This window comes from Globicephala melas, chromosome 7 (genome assembly GCF_963455315.2).
Source record: "Globicephala melas chromosome 7, mGloMel1.2, whole genome shotgun sequence".
Taxonomy (NCBI): Eukaryota; Metazoa; Chordata; class Mammalia; order Artiodactyla; family Delphinidae; genus Globicephala; species Globicephala melas.
The window spans coordinates 77,928,595-77,949,272 of NC_083320.1; the positions used below are offsets into that span (position 1 = coordinate 77,928,595).

Here is a 20,678-nt window from a genome sequence, read left to right on the forward strand (position 1 = left end):
TAAACTGTTCCACTGCCTGGTCTGCTTCTTAATATATGTCATGCACACTGCTGTCAGATTACTATCTGGAAACTCTTTTTTGTGTACTCCTCTGCTGCTCAAAATCTTTAAATGATTATCTAGTGCCTTATGTGATAAAATTAAAAATTCTTAGCTTGCTCCTTAAGGCTCTTCCCAATCTGTTTCCTCCTATCTCTATCTACCCTTGTTTTCCATTCCAACACTAAGCCTTAATCCTAGACAAATTCACCTAGAAAGTCTCCAAACATATCTTGAACATCCTAGGTTCAATGGTTTTTGAAAATCAGCTCCTTTCACCTGCTGATGTTTCCTCCTTATTTGTGAACCTATCTTTATGATATAAAATGCAACAACCTTTCTGAACTATTCCATGTATAATGGTTCTCTCTCTTTTGTATCAAGTCTTTACACAGAGGTTGTAAAATGGTCTTGTTTAGCCCATTATTAAAAATGTTGAAGTAATTCTTAACATTAAAAAAAATCATTGAGGGATTCCCTGGTGGTGCAGTGGTTGAGAGTCCGCCTGCCGATGCAGGGGACACAGGTTCGTGCCCCGGTCCGGGAAGATCCCACATGCCGTGGAGCGCCTGGGCCCGTGAACCACGGCCGCTGGGCCTGCGCGTCCGGAGCCTGTGCTCCGCGACGGGAGAGGCCACAGCGGTGAGAGGCCCGCGTACCGCAAAAAAAAAAAAAAAAATCATTGAAAAACTGGAAGCTCTAGTAGAGCCCACACTTAAACAAATAGCTTAAGTTTACTGGTAGCTGCCATGCACTGTTTGGTTGGATTTGAAAAGTATTTACTGAGCACCTATTACTTGCTGGACACTGTTTTAGATGCTGGGGGTACAGCAGTGAACAAAAATAATCATGGAGTTTATAGTCTAAAGAGGAGAGACAGAAAACATAATTCTATATTAGGAAGTGATAAATGCTATAGAAAAATAAAACAGGGTTAAGAGGGTTTGGGAGCGTGTGGGTGGGAAGGGTGCTTGCACTTACACACTCATTTCAATACCTGGCTGTCTCCGATGGGAATTTGAGTTTGTGACCGCGATTGCATATCAGAACCGTCATGTATTGTCACGTATATGCTATACACTGTCCCCATAAAACTGTCAGCAACTTGAAGGCAGGGACGGTGCCTCATTCGTCTCTGGATTCCCAGAGTCGAGCAGTGTTTTCAGTGTAAGAGCGCGATGGAAAGCGAAAAGTGAGGAGTCCCGATTTCCACGGTGGTTATTCTGGCGGGGTTTAGGCGCCGAGGAGAGTGTAACCCCAGAACCGCCAGGAGCGGAGCCAAACCCTTCGCCGACTCTCGAAACCAGTGAGGCTCCATCCGTTTCCAGGGCAACGGGACTGTGACGCGAACGTAGCCGCGGGCCCTCAGCCGCGTGGGACTAGCCCATATTTTAGGAAGGAACTAAACTGGAGAGAACTTGGCCGTCGGAACCAGCAGCCCTACGCAGGGAATCCCAGAACACCTCGCCCCCTGCAGAACTGCCGCCGGCATTGCAGCTCCCGGTCCTCTGGCGTCGCCAAGTTATAGGCTCGACAACTTCCGGCCCTGAAGGTCCCCCCTCCATGGCTTGCCGGGGTCCTAGCGATGGAAAGGTGGCCTCGGCGGCCGCCTGACCCCTACGGGGGCTTCGGATCAGGGCTGCCGCCTCCTCCCGGAGGGCGGCGGCTACAGGGCCGCTGAGAAGATGCCCGCAGCTGGTGGGACCTCATACCGGGAGGAGAGGTCGGGGCGGAGCGCAAGGGCGGAACGCGGACCTGGAGCTGGTCCGTCAGGCAGGAGTGGGGCAGATGCGGTGGCGGAAGTGCCGGACGCGACTGGAGCCGAGCCGTCTAGGAAGCCGGGGCCGTGGGTACCCCAGCCCGGAGCAGCTGCAGAGCCTCCGCCTGACCGCAGCAACTTGGGCTCGGGCGCCGGCGAGATGCCTCTGTTTACCGCCAACCACTTCGAGCAAGATGTGGGTAAGTGCTGGGCCGGGGCCCCAAGCCGTTGTTTGTTGTGCTAGAAAGTGGGCGGTGGCGACTCCGGGGACTGGAAAGCCTAGCAAAGGGGGAGGAGGGTGCGGCGTCGCCGCTGCCTGGCAGCCGGGATTTTTCTGGGGGCAACCTCGGCGCGTCCCTAGCTGCCAGGGGAGTGTCCCCAGCCCACCTGAGGTTGGGGACCCCGAAAGAGGACCGTTCCCCTCGCCAGGCACAGGAATAGGGAGGAGCCTGGGGTTCTCTGGAGACCGGACTAATTGAGCAATTGCGGAGTTGATGACACAGAACTTCCAGCTCCCTCTAGAACTGGTTGAGTCTTGTGTCTCCCCCTCCCCACTCCCCCGCCCCGCGGTTAAAAGTGGTGCAGCAGACCCTGTTGTCTAGGGCAGCTCAGCACTTAGAGACTTCAACTTGCCCCGGTTCAATAAGAAGAACCTATTTTATCTCGCTTATATATAGATGCGTCCAACCCTTGATCGCACGGCTTCAGGATTTATTTATGATAGTTGGAAGTGTTACACTATCCATGGATAGTGCAAGTGCTATAAGGTGTTCTGCCTTAGGGTATGGAAAGGAAAACCCCAGGATTTCAAAACAGTCCAGAACACCTGTTTTACTTCTTGGGGGGTCGTCAGTGACTATGGAGTGAGAAAAAGATGGATTGGGCATGAGAACTCTTAACTTGTGGCTTTAGAAAAACAGTAAACCAAGCTGGCTAAAATAAATATTTTTGTAGCAGTAGTTAATTCTAGGTAGAGTTTTAGGATTTAGTGGAATGAAAAAAACACATGGCTGCAAATTGCCAGTTATACAGAATATTGCACCTGTTTCATAGTTACAATTTTCTAATTATGGGGAAAGTCTAGAAAGTGCCCTATTTTGGTATATTATGTGATTCCAAAAATGTGTTCAGAAGTCAAATATGATGTATAAGTACCTTCCTTTCGCAGAGAGCTAAAAAACTATAGATTTTGATCCTTAGATAGTCTTCAAATATGTATTTCCATAATTTCATTCAACTTTTTTCTTGGTAGTTTAACATTGCCGACTGCTATAAATCTAGGAAGCATAATGTTGAGGTTCACAGCGTCTGCTTTTGGAACACCTAATGATGTCTTCCTTTGCTGCAGTGAGACCTTCACTTTTTATTGTTGTGAAGACTTTCATTTTGTCATAGTGGAAAAAAAAGGCAAAATAGAATAAGACAAATGATTTTCAAACTTAACAACTGTGGAACTCTTCAAGGGAGATCTTTCCTGGCAGCCCATTGTTTTCTGATTGACAACTTCTCTGGTGAAAGTAAGCCAAGTTGCTTTTCTAAACCTCCCCCTCAGTGTCTCCTGAGGTTCCTACATGGTTTAGTGGATCACAGTTTAGTTCCACTGTAGTAAAAGAAGCACTGCTGTTCAGACAAAAAAAAAAAAAAATACTGTGTATAGATTATTTCATGGGCAGTGCCATCAGCCAAAACTTCAAGTACTTACTTGTTAACTCAAGTATGACTGACTGAAGTCAGTTTCCAAAAGGCAGTTTAAGATAAAATAGAAAGTTTGATTGTAACCTCTTTTAGGCAAGTGGTTGGAATTAATAGAAAAAGTGGCATGAAATACTAAGGATTTCAAATTGGCTTTATACATCTATCATAGAAGAAAAATTATATATTGCACTTTTCAAAACTTAAAGCCCCTGTTCATTTGAAATACAGTAGTTAAGTAATATGACGATCAAGTCATTGTTTAACTTGAGATGCCCACAGGAATGTTCCTTTGCAGTGTCATTGTCCTTTTCATCTTTCTTTGATTCAGTCAGATTTTTATTACCATTGTTTCTTTTTTGTCATAGCTTTGTTTACCTTTCATTCAACAAACAGGCTTTGAGTGATTACTGTGTGTCAGACAGTGTGTATCAGACTTTGGGAGCACAAATTTAATAAATAAACTGGGTTCCCTCAAGGAACTCTCAATCTAATGGAGGACTCGTACACACATAAAAAGATAATTGTATTTTTCACACCATATTACGATACTAGAAATACAGGAGATGCTTTACATTCTCCCTGTATTTAAAACAGTCATCTTCCCTGAAGAGAAGACAAGGACCTTCAGGCAGACACTTTATTTGTAAAAGTGTTGACACTATCCTCTCTCTTCCCCTGCTATCCTGATAGCACTTACACCTGCAGGAAGTGACCATCTCTTACTATATGTATGGTTTGGTCATTTTTATAATTAACTGTAAAGTTGAAACTACATTCCTTTGGTCGATGCAGTCTCATCAGAGGGTGAACAGTGTTTCTGACATCATTCATGTGGGGAAGAAATCCTTTTCTCAGACCCTGAGACTCTGAGAAAAGGCTGTAGTGACTCAAGATGTCTAGGAAGGCACTCATAAGTTGATGATGGTATATGACTTGTCAAATGGTAGCCGGCCAAAGGCTAAGAGGTAAGGAACTCTGGCAAGTTCCTTTTTTTTTTCTTTTTTTTCTTGGAGTCAGAACCTACAAATCCTGAAAGGTATGCTAGGTATGGTAGCATTAGAGCTCTTTAAATATTTATTGGATCGCTTCTCAGCCTTTTGATCGGCTAAGATCAAGTGTAAATATTTATTGGATTTCTTCTAATATGGGTTTATTGTTTGTTTTGTTGAATAAAATTCCTTTGAAGCTGTGCTGAGAAAAAAAGAGAAAATATCCACACACATCCCCCCTCACCCCGGCCCTGATTCTTATCTTGAAGGGGAGTGTAGGTTTCCTAAGGTAGAGAGCTGGTTTGGGGCAGCCTTTTTAGGAGATCCCAAGGAGAAAGTAAAACGTGAGGGACAGAGCCACAATAGGAAGATTTAGTGGCAGTGTTAAAAGGGCAGACAGATGTCATTTCCTTACATCCTGTACCGATTTTTCCAGTCTCATTACATTGATTCCTGAGTCATGGTTGTCTGTTCTGCTCCGTAACCCCAGTTCTTATTTCCGTGTCTTTTTTCTCCTTACTCAAGCCAGGCAATCTTTCTTGCCAGTTTCTGTCTCTGTGCCGTTTACTACTATTCACTGATAGATTTTTGCTTTTTTCAGCAATACTTGGTATCTCCTTTCTTAAAGATAAACTTACTTGTGTCCCACAGAGCTGAGCTCAAATTCTACTTCTACAAAAACTCTTTTCACACAGTGGATTGAAGTATGAACTTTATCTTAAAAGGAGACTTTTCCAAGTAAAATTTGAATGCATGTATTGCTATGTCTTTGGCTTGTGTTTGGTCAAATAACTTGACAGTGAGTAGCTTGGAGTTTTTGATAATGGAATCGTTTTCTCCAATGAAATTTTACAAGAAACCCTAATATAAAAATAGATATTGGGCTTCCCTGGTGGCGCAGTGGTTGAGAGTCCGCCTGCCGATGCAGGCGACACGGGTTTGTGCCCCAATCCGGGAAGATCCCACATGCCACGGAACGGCTGGACCCGTGAGCCATGGCCGCTGAGCCTGCGCGTCCGGAGCCTGTGCTCCGCAACGGGGGAGGCCACAACAGTGAGAGGCCCGCGTACTGCAAAAAAAAAAAAAAAAAAAAAAAAAGATATTGATGGCACTCTGGTAATACAAATTTACTTTATACATTTAAATATATTACATTTACATAGTCATTAAGGCAATTCTTGAACACATGAGGTTGTTGCAAAATATTAAAATTAAAAAAATTTTGGTTTTAGGTGAGAATGACAGCTGTAACAGCCAGTTTTTTTCCTATACTTTCTTTTGCTTACATGGTACCAAAAATTTCTAATACCTACTCCTAATTAAAATAGTTACAAATTTTAATTAATATATTTTGTAATTTTTTAAATGATGAAAAATTTTTAGCATAAAGTACAGAATATAACATAAACTCTATTCCTGTCAGTCACCTCTGTCAAGTCCTAACATTTTGCCACACTTCATTCTTTTTTTTTAAAGAAAACATTCAAAATACAGTAGAAATTATTACTTTTATTTATTAGCTACCTGATAATATTCTTTTTCCTCTCTTCTCAGAGTTAAACACTCTAAAAAGATTTAAAAGTCTATTTTGTAATATATACTATACATACAAATATACTATATATATTGTTTTGCATGTTTTTAAACTTCATAAAAAATAATATTCTCTGTAGTCATTTGTAGCTTGTCATTTAGCATTTTTTGTGAGAGTTATTCATGTTGATGTTTGTAGCTTTAGTTCATTAATTTTAAGAGCTATGTGATATTCCACATTTTTTAACCCATTCTCCTATTAATGAACATGAAGTTTTTTGCAGTTTTTTGCTATCACAGACAACACTGCAGTGAAAGTTATTATCCACGTTTTCTTCTTCACAAGAGTGAGAGATTCTCAAGGGATTGTATCTTGAAGAGGAATTCTTTTTTAAAAATGCATATAGTGCAAAGTTGCAAAATGTTAAATAATACAGAATTGTTCTTCTAAGTGTTTGTGGGAGATTTTACTCCCACCAACAGTGGAAGTGAAGTCCCTGTTGTTCCACAGTCTCACTAACGCTGGGTATTGTCAGACTTTAAAATTTATGCCAATTTGATGGGTGTGAAATAGGGCATTGTTTTCCATTTATTTCAGCTTCATTGCAGTTGAGCATCTTTTCATGTCTCTTGGTCAGTCTGTTTTCTTTTTGTATAAATTGCCTGCTCCTTACTTTCATGTACTTATTATTCTGTTGGATTATTTTTTCTTATTGATTTTTAAAGTTTCACATGCGTTCTCTACTAATCTTTTGTTGTTTATGTGAATTGCAAATATATATCCTTGTCTGTTGCTTCTTTTTGTTTTTCTTTTTGTGCTGCCTTTTACTATTAAGATTGAATTAAGATTGAAGTTTCGGTTTAGTAATATTGTCTTTCTCCCTTGATTTTATTTTTCTTGTTCAAGAAAAGCTTTCTCTCCTCCTTGAGTCTATAAGGATCTTGTTATGTTTTCTTGTGAAAGTTTTATTGAAGTTTTGATTTTCACAGTTAGGTCTTTAGTCCACCTGGACTTGGTCTTTATGTAAGGTCTAAGGAGAGATTTGATTGGATAGTCGATTCACAGTAGACAATTATCAGTTGCCTAATCACCATTTATTGAATTATCTATCCTTCCCCCACTAGTTTGGAGCACTTTCTCCTTCATATAGTAAATCCCTTTCCTTGTATGAGGTCTGTGTCTGTGCTTTCTGTTCTACACTGTTCTCTTTATCTATCCTGTACCAATACCACATTCTAATGCCATTGGCCTCTATAGGTGGTAGGGCAAGCCCCCTGTCTTGTTTTTCTTCATTTTTATACTCTTAGCTGTTTTTTGCCTTTTTTCTTTCATATGGGTTTATTATCAGATTAGTAAAATCATAAAAGGGAATTTCTTTTATGTTCTTTTAGAATTTGAGAAGACATTGTAGTTTATATTTTTGATTCATATGCACTGATGATGTTGATAGTTAATAATACACTTTTTATTTCCTGATAATAATGTTTAGTTCTAATCTTACTTAGATTATATAGTTGACCCTTGAACAACTCGGGGGGTTAGGGATGCTGACCCCCTGTACAGCTGAAAATCCATGTGTTAACTTTTGACTCCCCCAAAACTTAACTACTAATAGCCTACTGTTGACTGGAAGCCTTACCGATAACAGTCAGTTAACATGTTTTGAAGGTTATGTGTATATCTACATATATTTTATACAATTCATGACATACTTTTTTCTTATTTTTTTTGATATTTCTAGGCTACCCGGTTTGTCTGCAAGTTTTTTCTAATTGTTACAAATCTCCAAAAATTTTTCCAATATAGTTATTTTTAAAAATCTGTATATTAAGTGGATCTCTGCAGTTAAAACCCATGTTATTCAAGGGTCAAGTGTAATTGTAAAGTTAGGTAAGAGAGCAAGAGGATGATTTTTCTACAAGTAAGTATACACATACTACTACTGTCCCTTGAGGTGGAAGGGAAAGGGAAAGAACTTTTTTTTTAAAAATATTATTGCCTTATTAGGCTCTGTAACTTTACTTGATAGTGAATAAATGTTTGTATTGAGTATAGGGATTGAACCTAAGAAGGTCTATATGACAGATATCAGACATTGCCCCCTGAAAATTATTGACATTTTGAAGCCACCTACTTATTTTTAGCTCATATTACTTCAACTTCATATAAAAAATTTGTTGGTACATGGCGGTGTAATTTTAAGAATTTTAGCCATTCTAGTGGCATCTCTTTGTGGCTTTAATAAGTATTTATTTATCTAATCTTTAATATAGTTGTTCACTAAATTAATATCCTCTTTTTTGAAATATCTGTTTAAGTTTTTCACCCATTTTTCTTTTCACTTAATTTTCACAACTCCTCTTTTAAGCATGGCAGCTATTTTAATTTCCATTTTACAGATGAGAACATGGATTCAGATTTGAGTCAGAGCTGAGGTGAACTACCTAGCAACCTTAAGCTAATATGTAAGTTTCAGAGCTGGGAATAGAGAAGGTGGGTCTTCAGTGTTAGTGGGTGATGTGTGTACTCCACATGTGCATAATGATTTCCTCAGTCTGCAGAGGTTATGTGGTCATCTGCCCAACCTAACTGCTTTTGATTCTCCATCTGTGATGTTTTGGCGTGTTAGTGGCTACTTTGAGACTCATTTTTCCTTTTCCCCAGCTCTTATTGTGTCTTGCACGTGAAGCTTCCAGATAGGTCTGTTAAAATAGAAATTATACTTACTACATTTATTCTTCTGCCCTGTTCCGTAATGTAAGGATGTTTGTAGAAAAGAGCATGCCTGTTCTGTGGAGTTGTGAGGGGGTATGGCTCTCAATGAACAGGATTACAGAGGGCATCTTGGGAGTATTAGACAAGAAGAAAGTGAACTTGTAGGAATGTAAAGGCTGGCTCTAGACCTTTTACCTTTTAAATAGATGATTTACAATATTAGAAGGAAGTAAAAGATGATTTTAATTTTGTTTCTTCCTTTTTCCTATCTGCCCAACTCTCTAAACTCTTCCTAGTCCCCCCACAAATGTTGGTGGTAACATGTGAAATGAAAAAAGAGTAGCAATCACTCTTCTGTATTCCACCAGAGCAAGAAGTTCTTAAATATGTACATTGTGTTATTAAATGATGCGGTAAATGGAGTTAAGTGTGGCATTGTGTCTGATTCTTTTCTTATAAACAAGAGTTGGTCTTGCATTTGTCCTATTCAGTATGTTTAAAATGTTCATGCATAGAGAAACTGAAAACTAACTTGTTGAAAGAGTTAATTTAGCAGTTTTGAACAAAAATTGCACCCAAGAGGCAGATTAATAGAAAATATGCCCTGAGCCAGACTGCCTAGACTGAAATCCCGCTTTTACTATTTAGTATCTGTATGATCTTGTGCTACTTACTTTTCTGTCTCAGTTTGCTCATGTATAAAATGGGGCATCTTCATTGGATTCAATGTAAGTAGTTTAGCGTATGTAAAATACTTTGAAACTATTGTTATTTTTTTCTTTTTTAGTTAATTAATTAATTTATTTTTGGCTGTGTTGGGTCTTCATTGCTGCGCACGGGCTTTCTCTAGTTGCGGCGAGTGGGGGCTACTCTTCATTGCAGTGTGCAGGCTTCTCATTGCGGTGTCTCCTCTTTGTTGCAGAGCACGGGCTCTAGGCGTGCAGGCTTCAGTAGTTGTGGCACACTGGCTCAGTAGTTGTGGCTCGCAGGTTCTCGAATGCAGGCTCAGTAGTTGTGGCGCACGAGGCTTAGTTGCTCCGTGGCATGTGGGATCTTCCCGAACCAGGGCTCGAACCCGTGTCCTCTGCATTGGCAGGCAGGTTCTTAACCACTGTGCCACCAGGGAAATCATTGTTATTGTTTTTTAATTAATTATTACCTATCATTCATTACTCAGAGCTGTAAGTAGGCTTTCATTTTAGGAAAAGTAGAATTTATATTACTGTTTTCTCCAGAGTAAACTGAAGATTTGTATCAATAAAAATTTTACCCAAACAAATCAAAGCATTAAATGGGGAGGAGGATTAAATGAGAAAATGTATGTTGAACCCAAGTACTCTAAAATGCTAAGTGTGGTTGTTGTCATTGGAGTCAGAGAAGCAGTGAAATATTTATAATCTGTCAGTTTGAAGTATTGGGCGTTTAAATATTTTAATTTAACTACAGAAGAATTGTGTGGTCTAGAAATTTAATAACAAATATGTATTTAATAGTGTAAACATGTAAGATTTCTAAACTAGAAAAAATTGGCTGTTTTGTATTTTCAAGTAATTGTTTAGTTTATAATGAATTGGTACAAAGAAAAAGCATTTTTATATCTTTAGTAAAAGCTGTCAGCTATGGTTTCCTGTTAGATACCAAAATGAATTTTACTTATTTACTTGCTTTCCATTTTCTAGTTTATTTCTTCTTCTGGGAAAAAAAAATTTTTTTTTTTTTGCCAGTTTTCCCCTGTTCTTCTACTATAGTTTTAAGGTATAAAAATAATTGTTTAAAATTAATACATAAGAAGTAATTTTTCCTCTAGGATCTAAGCATTGCTTTAGTCATAGCCCAAGATATTGATATATAGTATCCTAATTATAATAAAATTTTATGTTACCTTCTGTTATAGTCTTAATTATATGTTGTGATTGTTAATGTCCATGTGATTGGCTATTATGTTTGATCTAATACAAATACAGTGTATTCAGAGAACACACTGAGTCTGTTGTCCTAGATTATTTCTAGGTGTTGGTAGTTTTGTGCACATTTGAAGAAATATTTAAACTCTGCTTTAATGTACAGGCAGTCTTCACTTTACGTAATTCCAACATGCATGAATTTAGTTACCATGTGTAATTAATTAACAACAATTCCCCAACAACAAGTCTGTAATAACCTGAGCATAGAGCCCAACTGAGCCTGCTTAGATTTTGAACTACAGAACTATGAGCTAATAATGGGTGGTGTTTTAAACCACTAATTTGCATTTGTTACATAGAAAGTTTAAAAACTTAATATACTGAGACTCTTCAGTTTTCTTAAATCTTTTTTCGCTGTTCTTCAAATTTGATAACTTTTGTTGACTTTTCTTCATGTTCACTAACTTTTTTTTTTTTTACATGTTCAGGTTTGTATCTGAGGTTATATTAACTGTATAATACTGAAACTTTCTTTTTTTACCAAATGACAACCATTTCCTCCATTACTCAAAACTGTATATGAACACATCCCATAGTAGTTGACAGTTAGGACTTTTGACTTAATTGCATTCATTCACTTGCTCATTCACTCATTCTTCAAACATTGAGTAGTCATTTTAATTTACCATAGATTGTGCTTATGTGTTTCCTTTCCCATGATAAATTAACTTTTGAGTAAGGATCACTTTTTAAATTTTTCATTTATTTTTTGGTACAGCAAGTTCTTGTCATCCACTTTATACACATCAGTGTATACATGTCAATCCCAATCACCGAATTCATCACTCCACCACCCCCCCCCCCACTGCATCCCCCCTTGGTGTCCATACGTTTGTTCTCTTCATCTATGTCTCAATTTCTGCCCTGCAAACTGGTTCATCTGTACCATTTTTCTAGGTTCCACATATATGCGTTAATATGCGATATTTATTATTCTCTTTGTGGCTTACTTCACTCTGTAAGACAGTCTCTAGATTCATCCACGTCTCTACAAATGACCCAATTTTGTTCCCTTTTATGGCTGAGTAATATTCCATTGTATATACGTACCACATCTTCTTTATCCATTCGTCTGTCGATGGGCATTTAGGTTGCTTCCATGACCTGGCTATGGTAAACAGTGCTGCAATGAACATTGGGGTGCATGTGGTTTTTTTTGTTTCTTTGTTTTTGTTTAATACAGCAGCTTCTTATTAGTTATCAATTTTATACACATCAGTGTATATATGTCAATCTCAATCACCCAATTCAGCACACCACCATCCCCACTCCCCCGTGGCTTTCCCCCCTTGATGTCCATACGTTTGTTCTCTACATCTATGTCTCAACTTCTGCCCTGCAAACCGGTTCATCTGTACCATTTTTCTAGGTTCCACGTACATGTGTTAATATACGATATTTGTTTTTCTCGTTCTGACTTACTTCACTCTGTATGACAGTCTATAGATACATCCATGTCTCAACAAATGACTCAATTTCGTTCCTTTTTATGGCTGAGTAATATTCCATTGTATATATGTACCACATCTTCTTTATCTGTTCGTCTGTCGATGGGCATTTAGGTTGCTTCCATAACCTGGCTATTGTAAATAGTGCTGCAGTGAACATTGGGGTACATGTGTCTTTTTGAATTATGGTTTTCTGTGGGTATATGCCCAGTAGTGGGATTGCTGGATCATATGGTAAATCTATTTTTAGTTTTTTAAGGAACCTCCATACTATACTCCATAGTGGCTGTATCAATTTACATTCCCACCAACAGTGCAAGAGGGTTCCCTTTTCTCCACACCCTGTCCAGCATTTGTTGTTTGTAGATTTTCTGATGATGCCCATTCTAACTGGTGTGAGGTGATACCTAATTGTAGTTTTGATTTGCATTTCTCTAATAATTAGTGATGTTGAGCAACTTTTCATGTGCTTCTTGGCCATCTGTATGCCCTCTTTGGAGAAATAACTATTTAGGTCTTCTGCCCATTTTTTGATTGGGTTGTTTGCTTTTTTAATATTGAGCTGAATGAGCTGTTTATATATTTTGGAGATTAATCCTTTGTCCATTGATTCGTTTGCAAATATATTTTCCCATTCTGAGGGTTGTCTTTTCATCTTGTTTGTAGTTTCCTTTGCTTTGCAAAAGCTTTGAAGTTTCATTAGGTCCCACTTGTTTATTTTTCTTTTTATGTCCATTACTCTAGGAGGTGGATCAAAAAAGATCTTGCTGTGATTTATGTCAAAGAGTGTTCTTCTTATGTTTTCCTTTAAGAGTTTTATAGTGTCCTGTCTTGCATTTAGGTCTCTAATCCATTTTGATCTCTAATCCATTTTGAGTTTATTTTTGTGTGTGGTGTTAGGGAGTGTTCTAATTTCATTCTTTTACATGTAGCTGTCCAGTTTTCCCAGCACCACTTATTGAAGAGGCTGTCTTTCTCCATTGTATATCCTTGCCTCCATTGTCATAGATTAGTTGACCATAATAGGTGCGTGGGTTTGTCTCTGGGCTTTCTATCCTGTTCCATTGATCTGTAGTTCTGGTTTTGTGCCAGTACCACATTGTCTTGATTATTGTAGCTTTGTAGTATAGTCTGAAGTCAAGGACTCTGATTCCTCCAGCTCTGTTTTTTTCCCACAAGACTGCTTTGGCTATTCAGGGTCTTTTGTGTCTCCATACGAATTTTAAGATTTTTTGTTCTTGTTCTGTAAAAAATGGCATTGGTAGTTTGATAGGGATTGCACTGAATCTGTAGATTGCTTTGGGTAGTATAGTCATTTTGACAATATTGATTCTTCCAATCCAAGAACATGGTATATCTCTCCAATTGTTGATATCATCTTTAATTTATTTCAACAGTGTCTTATAGTTTTCTGCTTACAGGTTCTTTGTCTCCTTAGGTAGGTTTATTCCTAGGTATTTTATTATTTTTGTTGCAATGGTAAATGGGAGTGTTTCCTTAATTTCTCTTTCAGATTTTTCATCATTAGTGTATAGGAATGCAAGAGATTTCTGTGCATTAATTTTGTATCCTGCAGCTTTACCAAATTCATTGATTAGCTCTAGTAGTTTTCTGGTGGTGTCTTTAGGATTCTCTATGTATAATATCATGTCATCTGCAAACAGTGACAGTTTTACTTCCTCTTTTCCAATTTGTATTCCTTTTATTTCTTTTTCTTCTCTGATTGCCGTGGCTAGGACTTCCAAAACTATGTTGAATAAGAGTGGTGAGATTGGACATCCTTGTCTTGTTCCTGATCTTAGAGGAAATGCTTTCAGTTTTTCACCATTGAGAATGATGTTGCTGTGGGTTTGTCATATATGGTCTTTATTATGTTGAGGTAGTTTCCCTCTGTGCCCACTTTCTGGAGAGTTTTTATAAATGGGTGTTGAATTTTGTCAAAAGCTTTTCTACATCTATTCAGATGATCATATGGTTTTTCTCCTTCAGTTTGTTAATAAGGTGTATCACATTGATTGGTTTGCGTATATTGAAGAATCCTTGCATCCCTGGGATAAATCCCACTTGATCATGGTGAATGATCCTTTTAATGTGTTGTTGGATTCTGTGTGCTAGTATTTTGTTGAGGATTTTTGCATCTATATTCATCAGTGATATTGGTCTATAATTTTCTTTTTTTGTAGTATCTTTGTCTGGTTTTGGTATCAGGGTGATGGTGGCCTCGTAGAATGAGTTTGGGAGTGTTCCTTTCTCTGCAATTTTTTGGAAGAGTTCGAGAAGAATGGGTGTTAGCTCTTCTCTGAATGTTTGATAGAATTCACCTGTGAAGCCATGTGGTCCTGGACTTTTGTTTGCTGGAAGATTTTTAATCACAGTTTCAATTTCATTACTTGTGATTTCGTCTGTTCATATTTTCTATTTCTTCCTGGTTCAGTCTGGGAAGGTTATACCTTTCTAAGATTTTGTCCATTTCTTCCACGTTGTCCATTTTATTGCCATAGAGGTGCTTGTAGCAGTCTCTTAGGATGCTTTGTACTTCTGCAGTGTCTGTTGTAACTTTTCTTTTTTCATTTCTAATTTTATTGATTTGAGTCCTCTCCCTCTTTTTCTTGATGAGTCTGGCTAATGGTTTATCAGTTTTGTTTATCTTCTCAAAGAGCCACCTTTTAGTTTTATTGATCTTTGCTATTGTTTTCTTTGTTTCTGTTTCATTTATTTCAGCTCTGATCTTTATGATTTCTTACCTTCTACTAATTCTGGGTTTTGTTTGTTCTTCTTTCTCTAGTTCCTTTAGGTGTAAGGTTAGATTGTTTATTTGAGATTTTTCTTGTTTCTTGAGGTAGGCTTGTATAGCTATAAACTTCCCTCTTAGAACTACTTTTGCTGCATCCCGTAGGTTTTGGATCGTTATGTTTTCATTATCATGTGTCTCTCGGTATTTCTTGGTTTCCTGTTTGATTTCTTCAGTGATCTCTTGGTTATTTAGTAAAGTATTGTTTAGCTTCCATGTGTTTGTGTTTTTTACGTTTTTATCCCTGTAATTCATTTCTAATCTCATAGCATTGTGGTCAGAAAAGATGCTTGATATGATTTCAGTTTTCTTAAATTTACTGAGGCTTGATTTGTGACCAAGATGTCATCTGTCCTGGAGAATGTTCCATGTGCACTTGAGAAGAAAGTGTAATCTGCTGTTTTGGGATGGAATGTCCTATAAATATCAATTAAATCTATCTGGTCTGTTGTGTCATTTAAAGCTTGTTTTTCCTTATTAATTTTCTGTTTGGATGATTTGTACATTGGTGTAAGTGAGGTGTTAAAATCCCCCACTATTATTGTGTTACTGTCGATTTCCTGTTTTATAGCTGTTAGCAGTTGCCTTATGTATTGAGGTGCTCCTATGTTGGATGCATATATATTTATAATTGTTATATCTTCTTCTTGAATTGATTCCTTGATTATTATGTAATGTCCTTCTTTGTTTCGTAACATTATTTTAAAGTCTAATTTATCTTATATGAGTATTGCTACTGCAGCTTTCTTTTGATTTCCACTTGCATGGAATATCTTTTTCCATCCCCTCACTTTCAGTATGAATGTGTCCCTAGGTCTGGAGTGAGTCTCTTGTAGACAACATATATATGGGTCTTGCTTTTGTATCCATTCAGCAAGCCTGTGTCTTGGTTGGAGCATTTAATCCATTCACGTTTAAGGTAATTATTGATATGTATGTTCCTATTACCATTTTCTTAATTGTTTTGGGTTTGTTCTTCTAGGTCCTTTTTTTCTCTTGTGTTTCCCACTTAGAGAAGTTTCTTTAGCATTTGTTGTAGAGCTGGTTTGATAGTGCTGAATTCTCTTAGCTCTTGCTTGTCTGTAAAGCTTTTGATTTCTCCATCGAATCTGAATGAGATCCTTGCCGGGTAGAGTAATCTTTGGTGTAGATTTTTCCCTTTCATCACTTTAAGTATATCATGGCACTCGCTTCTGGCTTGTAGAGTTTCTTCTGAGAAATCAGCTCTTAACCTTATGGGAGTTCCCTTGTTTGTTATTTGTCATTTTTCCCTTGCTGCTTTCAATAATTTTTCTTTGTCTTTAATTTTTGCCAATTTGATTATTATGTGTCTCGGCGTGTTTCTCCCTGGATTTATCCTGTATGTGACTCACTGTGCTTCCTGGACTTGGTTGGCTATTTCCTTTCCCGTGTTAGGGAAGCTTTCGAGTATAATCTGTTCAAATATTTTCTCAGGTCGTTTCTCTCTCTCTTTTCCTTCTGGGACCCCTATAATGCGAATGTTATTGCGTTTATTGTTGTCCCAGAGGTCTCTTTATTTTATAAATAAAGACAGTCCCAAGCTGTCTTTATTTCTTTTCATTCTTTTTTCTTTATTCTGTTCCGCAGTAGTGAATTCCACCATTCTGTCTTCCAGGTCACTTATCCATTCTTCTACCTCAGTTATTCTGCTATTGAGTCATTCTAGTGTATTTTTCATTTCAGTTATTGTGTTGTTCATTTCTGTTTGTTTGTTCTTTAATTCTTCTAGATCTTTGTTAAACATTTCTTGCATCTTCTTGATCTTTGTCTCCATTCTTTTTCCAAAGTCCTGGATCACCTTCACTATCATTATTCTGAATTCTTTTTCTGGAAGGTTTCCTATCTCCACTCCATTTAGTTGTTTTTCTGGGGTTTTATCGTGTTCCTTCATCTGGTACATAGCCCTCTGCCTTTCATTTTGTCTATCTTTCTGTGAATGTGGTGTTTGTTCCACAGGCTGCAGGATTGTAGTTCTTCTTCCTTCTGCTGTCTGCCCTCTGGTGGATGAGGCTATCTAAGAGGCTTGTCAGGTTTTCTCCACTGATTCTTTCTGCAGTCTTCAATCTGTTTTAAGCCCATTTAGTGAAATATTTCAGTTGAGATGTTGTATCTTCAGTTCTAGGTATACCACTTTTTAAAATAGATCTTTATTGGACTATAATTGCTTCACAATACTGTGTTAGTTTCTGTTGTACACCAAAGTGAATCAGCCATATGCATGCATATGTCCCCACATCCCCTCCTTCTTGAGCCTCCCTCCCATCCTCCCTATCCCACCCCTCTAGGTCATCACAAAGCACCGAGCTCATCTCCCTATGCTATGCTGCTGCTTCCCACTAGCTAACTATTTTACATTCGGTAGCGTATGTATGTATGTATGTCGATGCTACTCTCACTTTGCCCCAGCTTCCTCTCCCCCCATGCCCCCGCCGTGTCCTCAAGTCCATTCTCTATGTCTACGTCTTTATTACTGCCTGCAGGTTCATCAGTACCTTTTTTTTTTTTTAGATTCCATATATATGCGTTAGTGTATGGTATTTGTTTTCCTCTTTCTGACTTCACTCTGTATGATAGACTCTAGATCTATCCACGTCACTACAAATAAATCAGTTTCGTTTCTTTTTATGGCTGAGTAATTTTCCACTGTATATGTGTGCCACATCTTATTTATCCATTCATCTGTCGATGGACATTTAGGTTGGTTCCATGTCTTGTCTGTTGTAAATAGTGCTGCAGTGAACACTGTGGTACATGTCTCCTTTTGAATTATGGTTTTCTCAGGGTATATCATTCTATTTTTATAGTTTCTATTTTTCTGCTGGGCACTCATCATCTACTCACTTATGACCATCGTTTGCTCTAAGTTCTTGAAAAAAATATATAATATCTGCTTTAAAGTACTTTTTTGCTAATTCTAACATTTGGATTATGCTTTTTTTTTTTTGCTGTACGCGGGCCTCTCACTGCTGTGGCCTCTCCTGTTGAGGAGCACAGGCTCCAGACGCGCAGGCTCAGCGGCCATGGCTCACGGGCCCTGCTGCTCCGCGGCATGTGGGATCCTCCTGGACCGGGGCACGAACCCGTGTCCCCTGCATCGGCAGGCGGACTCCCAACCACTGTGCCACCAGGGAAGCCCTATGCTATCTTTTTTATTGATTATTTTTATCTTGATTGTGGGACACTTTTTTGCACATCTAGTGATTTTTTTATATTACGCTGGCCACTCCTTATTCTTTGTAAGGAGGCTAGATTATGTTGTCTTCCTTTAAAAGAGTGTTGAATTTTGTTCTGTCAGGTAGTTATATTATTGGAGAATCTTTTAGGTTTTTGTCTGGCCTGGTTTTCTTTGTGAGGTAGGCCTATTTCAATATTGTACTAAATTTTCCGGTACCTGTACTCCTAAGGTGTTTTAGCCTTTCGGGGGTTTCAACTGATAGCCTGAAATGTTCTCTCTACTCTAATTGGGTGGAGTATTAATCTTCTTGGGCTGCCATAGCAAAATACCATAGACTAGGTAGTCAAGCAACAGAAATTTGCTTTCTCACAATTCTGGCAACTGGAAGTCCAAGGTCAAGGTCCCAGCAGGGTTGGTTTCTGGTGAGGGCTCTCCCCTTGGGTTGCAGATGGCTGCATTCTCACTGTGTCCTCACATGACCTCGTCTTTGTACGTGTGAGGAAAGACAAGTGAACTCTCTGGTGTCTCTTCTTATGAGGACACATTCTCTTGGATCAGGACTTCGACCTTATGACCTCATTTAACCTTAATTACTTATTTTGTGTCTAGTCTCCAACTACAGCAATGCTGGGGGTTAGAGCTTCAAGGTGTGAATTTTGTGGGGACACAGACGTTCAGTCCGTAACAGGAACTTTAAAAGACTCCTTGCATTGCACAACCTTTCAGCCTCATAGTAGGTTATCTGTGCTAGACCTCATAGAGCCTCACCCTGTGTGGATGTGGGTGTGGGTGTGTATAGCACAGCCCTTGAGCAACGAGGACCCATGATTAAATCCCTGTGCTCAGAAATCTGCTGTCTCCTAGCTGCTTTATTTGAGCTAGTCCTCCTTGTGTTGGGACAGGAAAGTGTTCCCAGGCAGAACACTGGGGCCATCGAGAGGCTCACTTCATATTTCCCTTCCCTCAAAGACCTCAGATGTGCACTGCTTGTTATTCATTTCCTGAACACAGTTGCTTTGTATATTTTGGCCAGTTTTATCCTTGTTTTCTGTAGAATAGCAAATCTGGTACCAGATATTCTGCCATGGTTGAAAGCAGACAAGTCATGAGTTTTTATTTTCAAACATAGTAGGAGAAGCTTTAAAGATCTCTTTTGGGCATTCTTGTTTTTCATAGTTAATTTTTTTTTAATATTACTGAAGAAGCCTATTTTATTAAAAGTTTTATGGGTAGACTTGGACTTCCCTGGTTATGCAGTGGTTAAGAATCTGCCTGCCAGTGCAGGGGACACGGGTTCAAACCCTGGTCGAGGAAGATCCCATATGCCACAGAGCAACTAAGCCCGTGCGCCACAACTACTGAGCCTGCACTCAAGAGCCCACGAGCCACAACTACTGAAACCCACATGCCTAGAGCCCGTGCTCCGCAGCAAGAGAAGCCACTGCAATGAAGAGCAGCTCCTGCTCGCCGCAACTAGAGAAAGCCCGTGCAGCAAGGAATACCCAATGCAGCCAAAAATATATATATAAATAAATAAGTTTATTTTAAAAAAATGTTTTATGGGTAGACTTGAATTCTTTTTAATGCTGTGTGTTGAACATAATGGACTTTGTAGAGGGTGACTCTTTTGTTCGTTATAGGTATTGATGGACTGATTCTTTATGATATTGTTAGAACCTTTCTGAAGTATTTCACTGTGTATTTGAAGCTCTCTATATACAGTAATCAAAACCTGGTGATGAAATGTTATAACTTACACCCACCAAACCCTAGAAATTTAGCATTTATTTAGGCCCCAGGAGGGCTCTTTTAACTCTCTCCCCCTATATGAATTTGACATAGGATAATGTGAGATATGGCCCCAACGCTGGGCAAAGTGACATGCTATAAAAGAATGGTTCCTTAATTATAATAGTTAAAATTTTTCCAGGAGTTTAAAATACTCATAAGTACATAATTTAACTGTTACTTCGTTCACTTGAAAAATGAAATCCTTTTTGGCAGGCCATTATAAAGTCTTTAGATTTTATACTTTTTGAAAAGAGTAATTATGAGTCCTGTATTTGTTGAAAGTAAACTATGCTGGATAGAGTAAGTCAGGATTTTTCCATTTTCTATAAGGATTACATCAAGTAAAAACAATTCTGTTTAGATATTTTTGCAATTGTTAGAAGGATTTTGAGGGGTATTGAAAAGGCTTCACATTTAATTATGTATCACATCGCCAAAATTGAAAAAGCAATCATTAAAAGTTGAGTTCTAGCAGAAATAGGTAGGTTATTGGATGGTCCAAAATCGGACTCATTTGCATGTGGGGGGTGGGTATGAGTGGGTGTGAGTGTGTGTATTTGTACTCATACACATATGTACTGGCAAAATTTGGTAATTGATTATGCTGGCTTCTCAGATCAGAGAGGAAAGGATAGATTCTTAGATGTTGGAACTACTGAAATAATATATATATAATTTATATAATTTATATAAATACCTTTCTGTCCATGCCTCACTCCATGTGCCAAATGAAATTTCAGAAAGACTAAGGATTTGC

The 20,678-nt window shown here is 38.5% G+C and overlaps 1 protein-coding gene across 2 annotated transcripts in view; it reads left to right on the forward strand.

Annotated features, from left to right (window-relative positions):
* The first annotated feature begins 1,464 nt into the window (after positions 1 to 1,464).
* Positions 1,465 to 20,678, forward strand: part of STAM2 (signal transducing adaptor molecule 2) — a 51,089-nt gene continuing 31,875 nt past the window's right edge. The window contains exon 1 of one of the 2 annotated variants that reach the window (XM_030852784.3): positions 1,465 to 1,998. In XM_030852784.3, coding sequence (XP_030708644.1) covers positions 1,725 to 1,998 — 274 coding nt within the window. In that variant the 5' untranslated portion in view covers positions 1,465 to 1,724. The remainder of the gene's footprint in view (positions 1,999 to 20,678) is intronic. The other variant, XM_030852783.3, reaches the window with a different exon arrangement.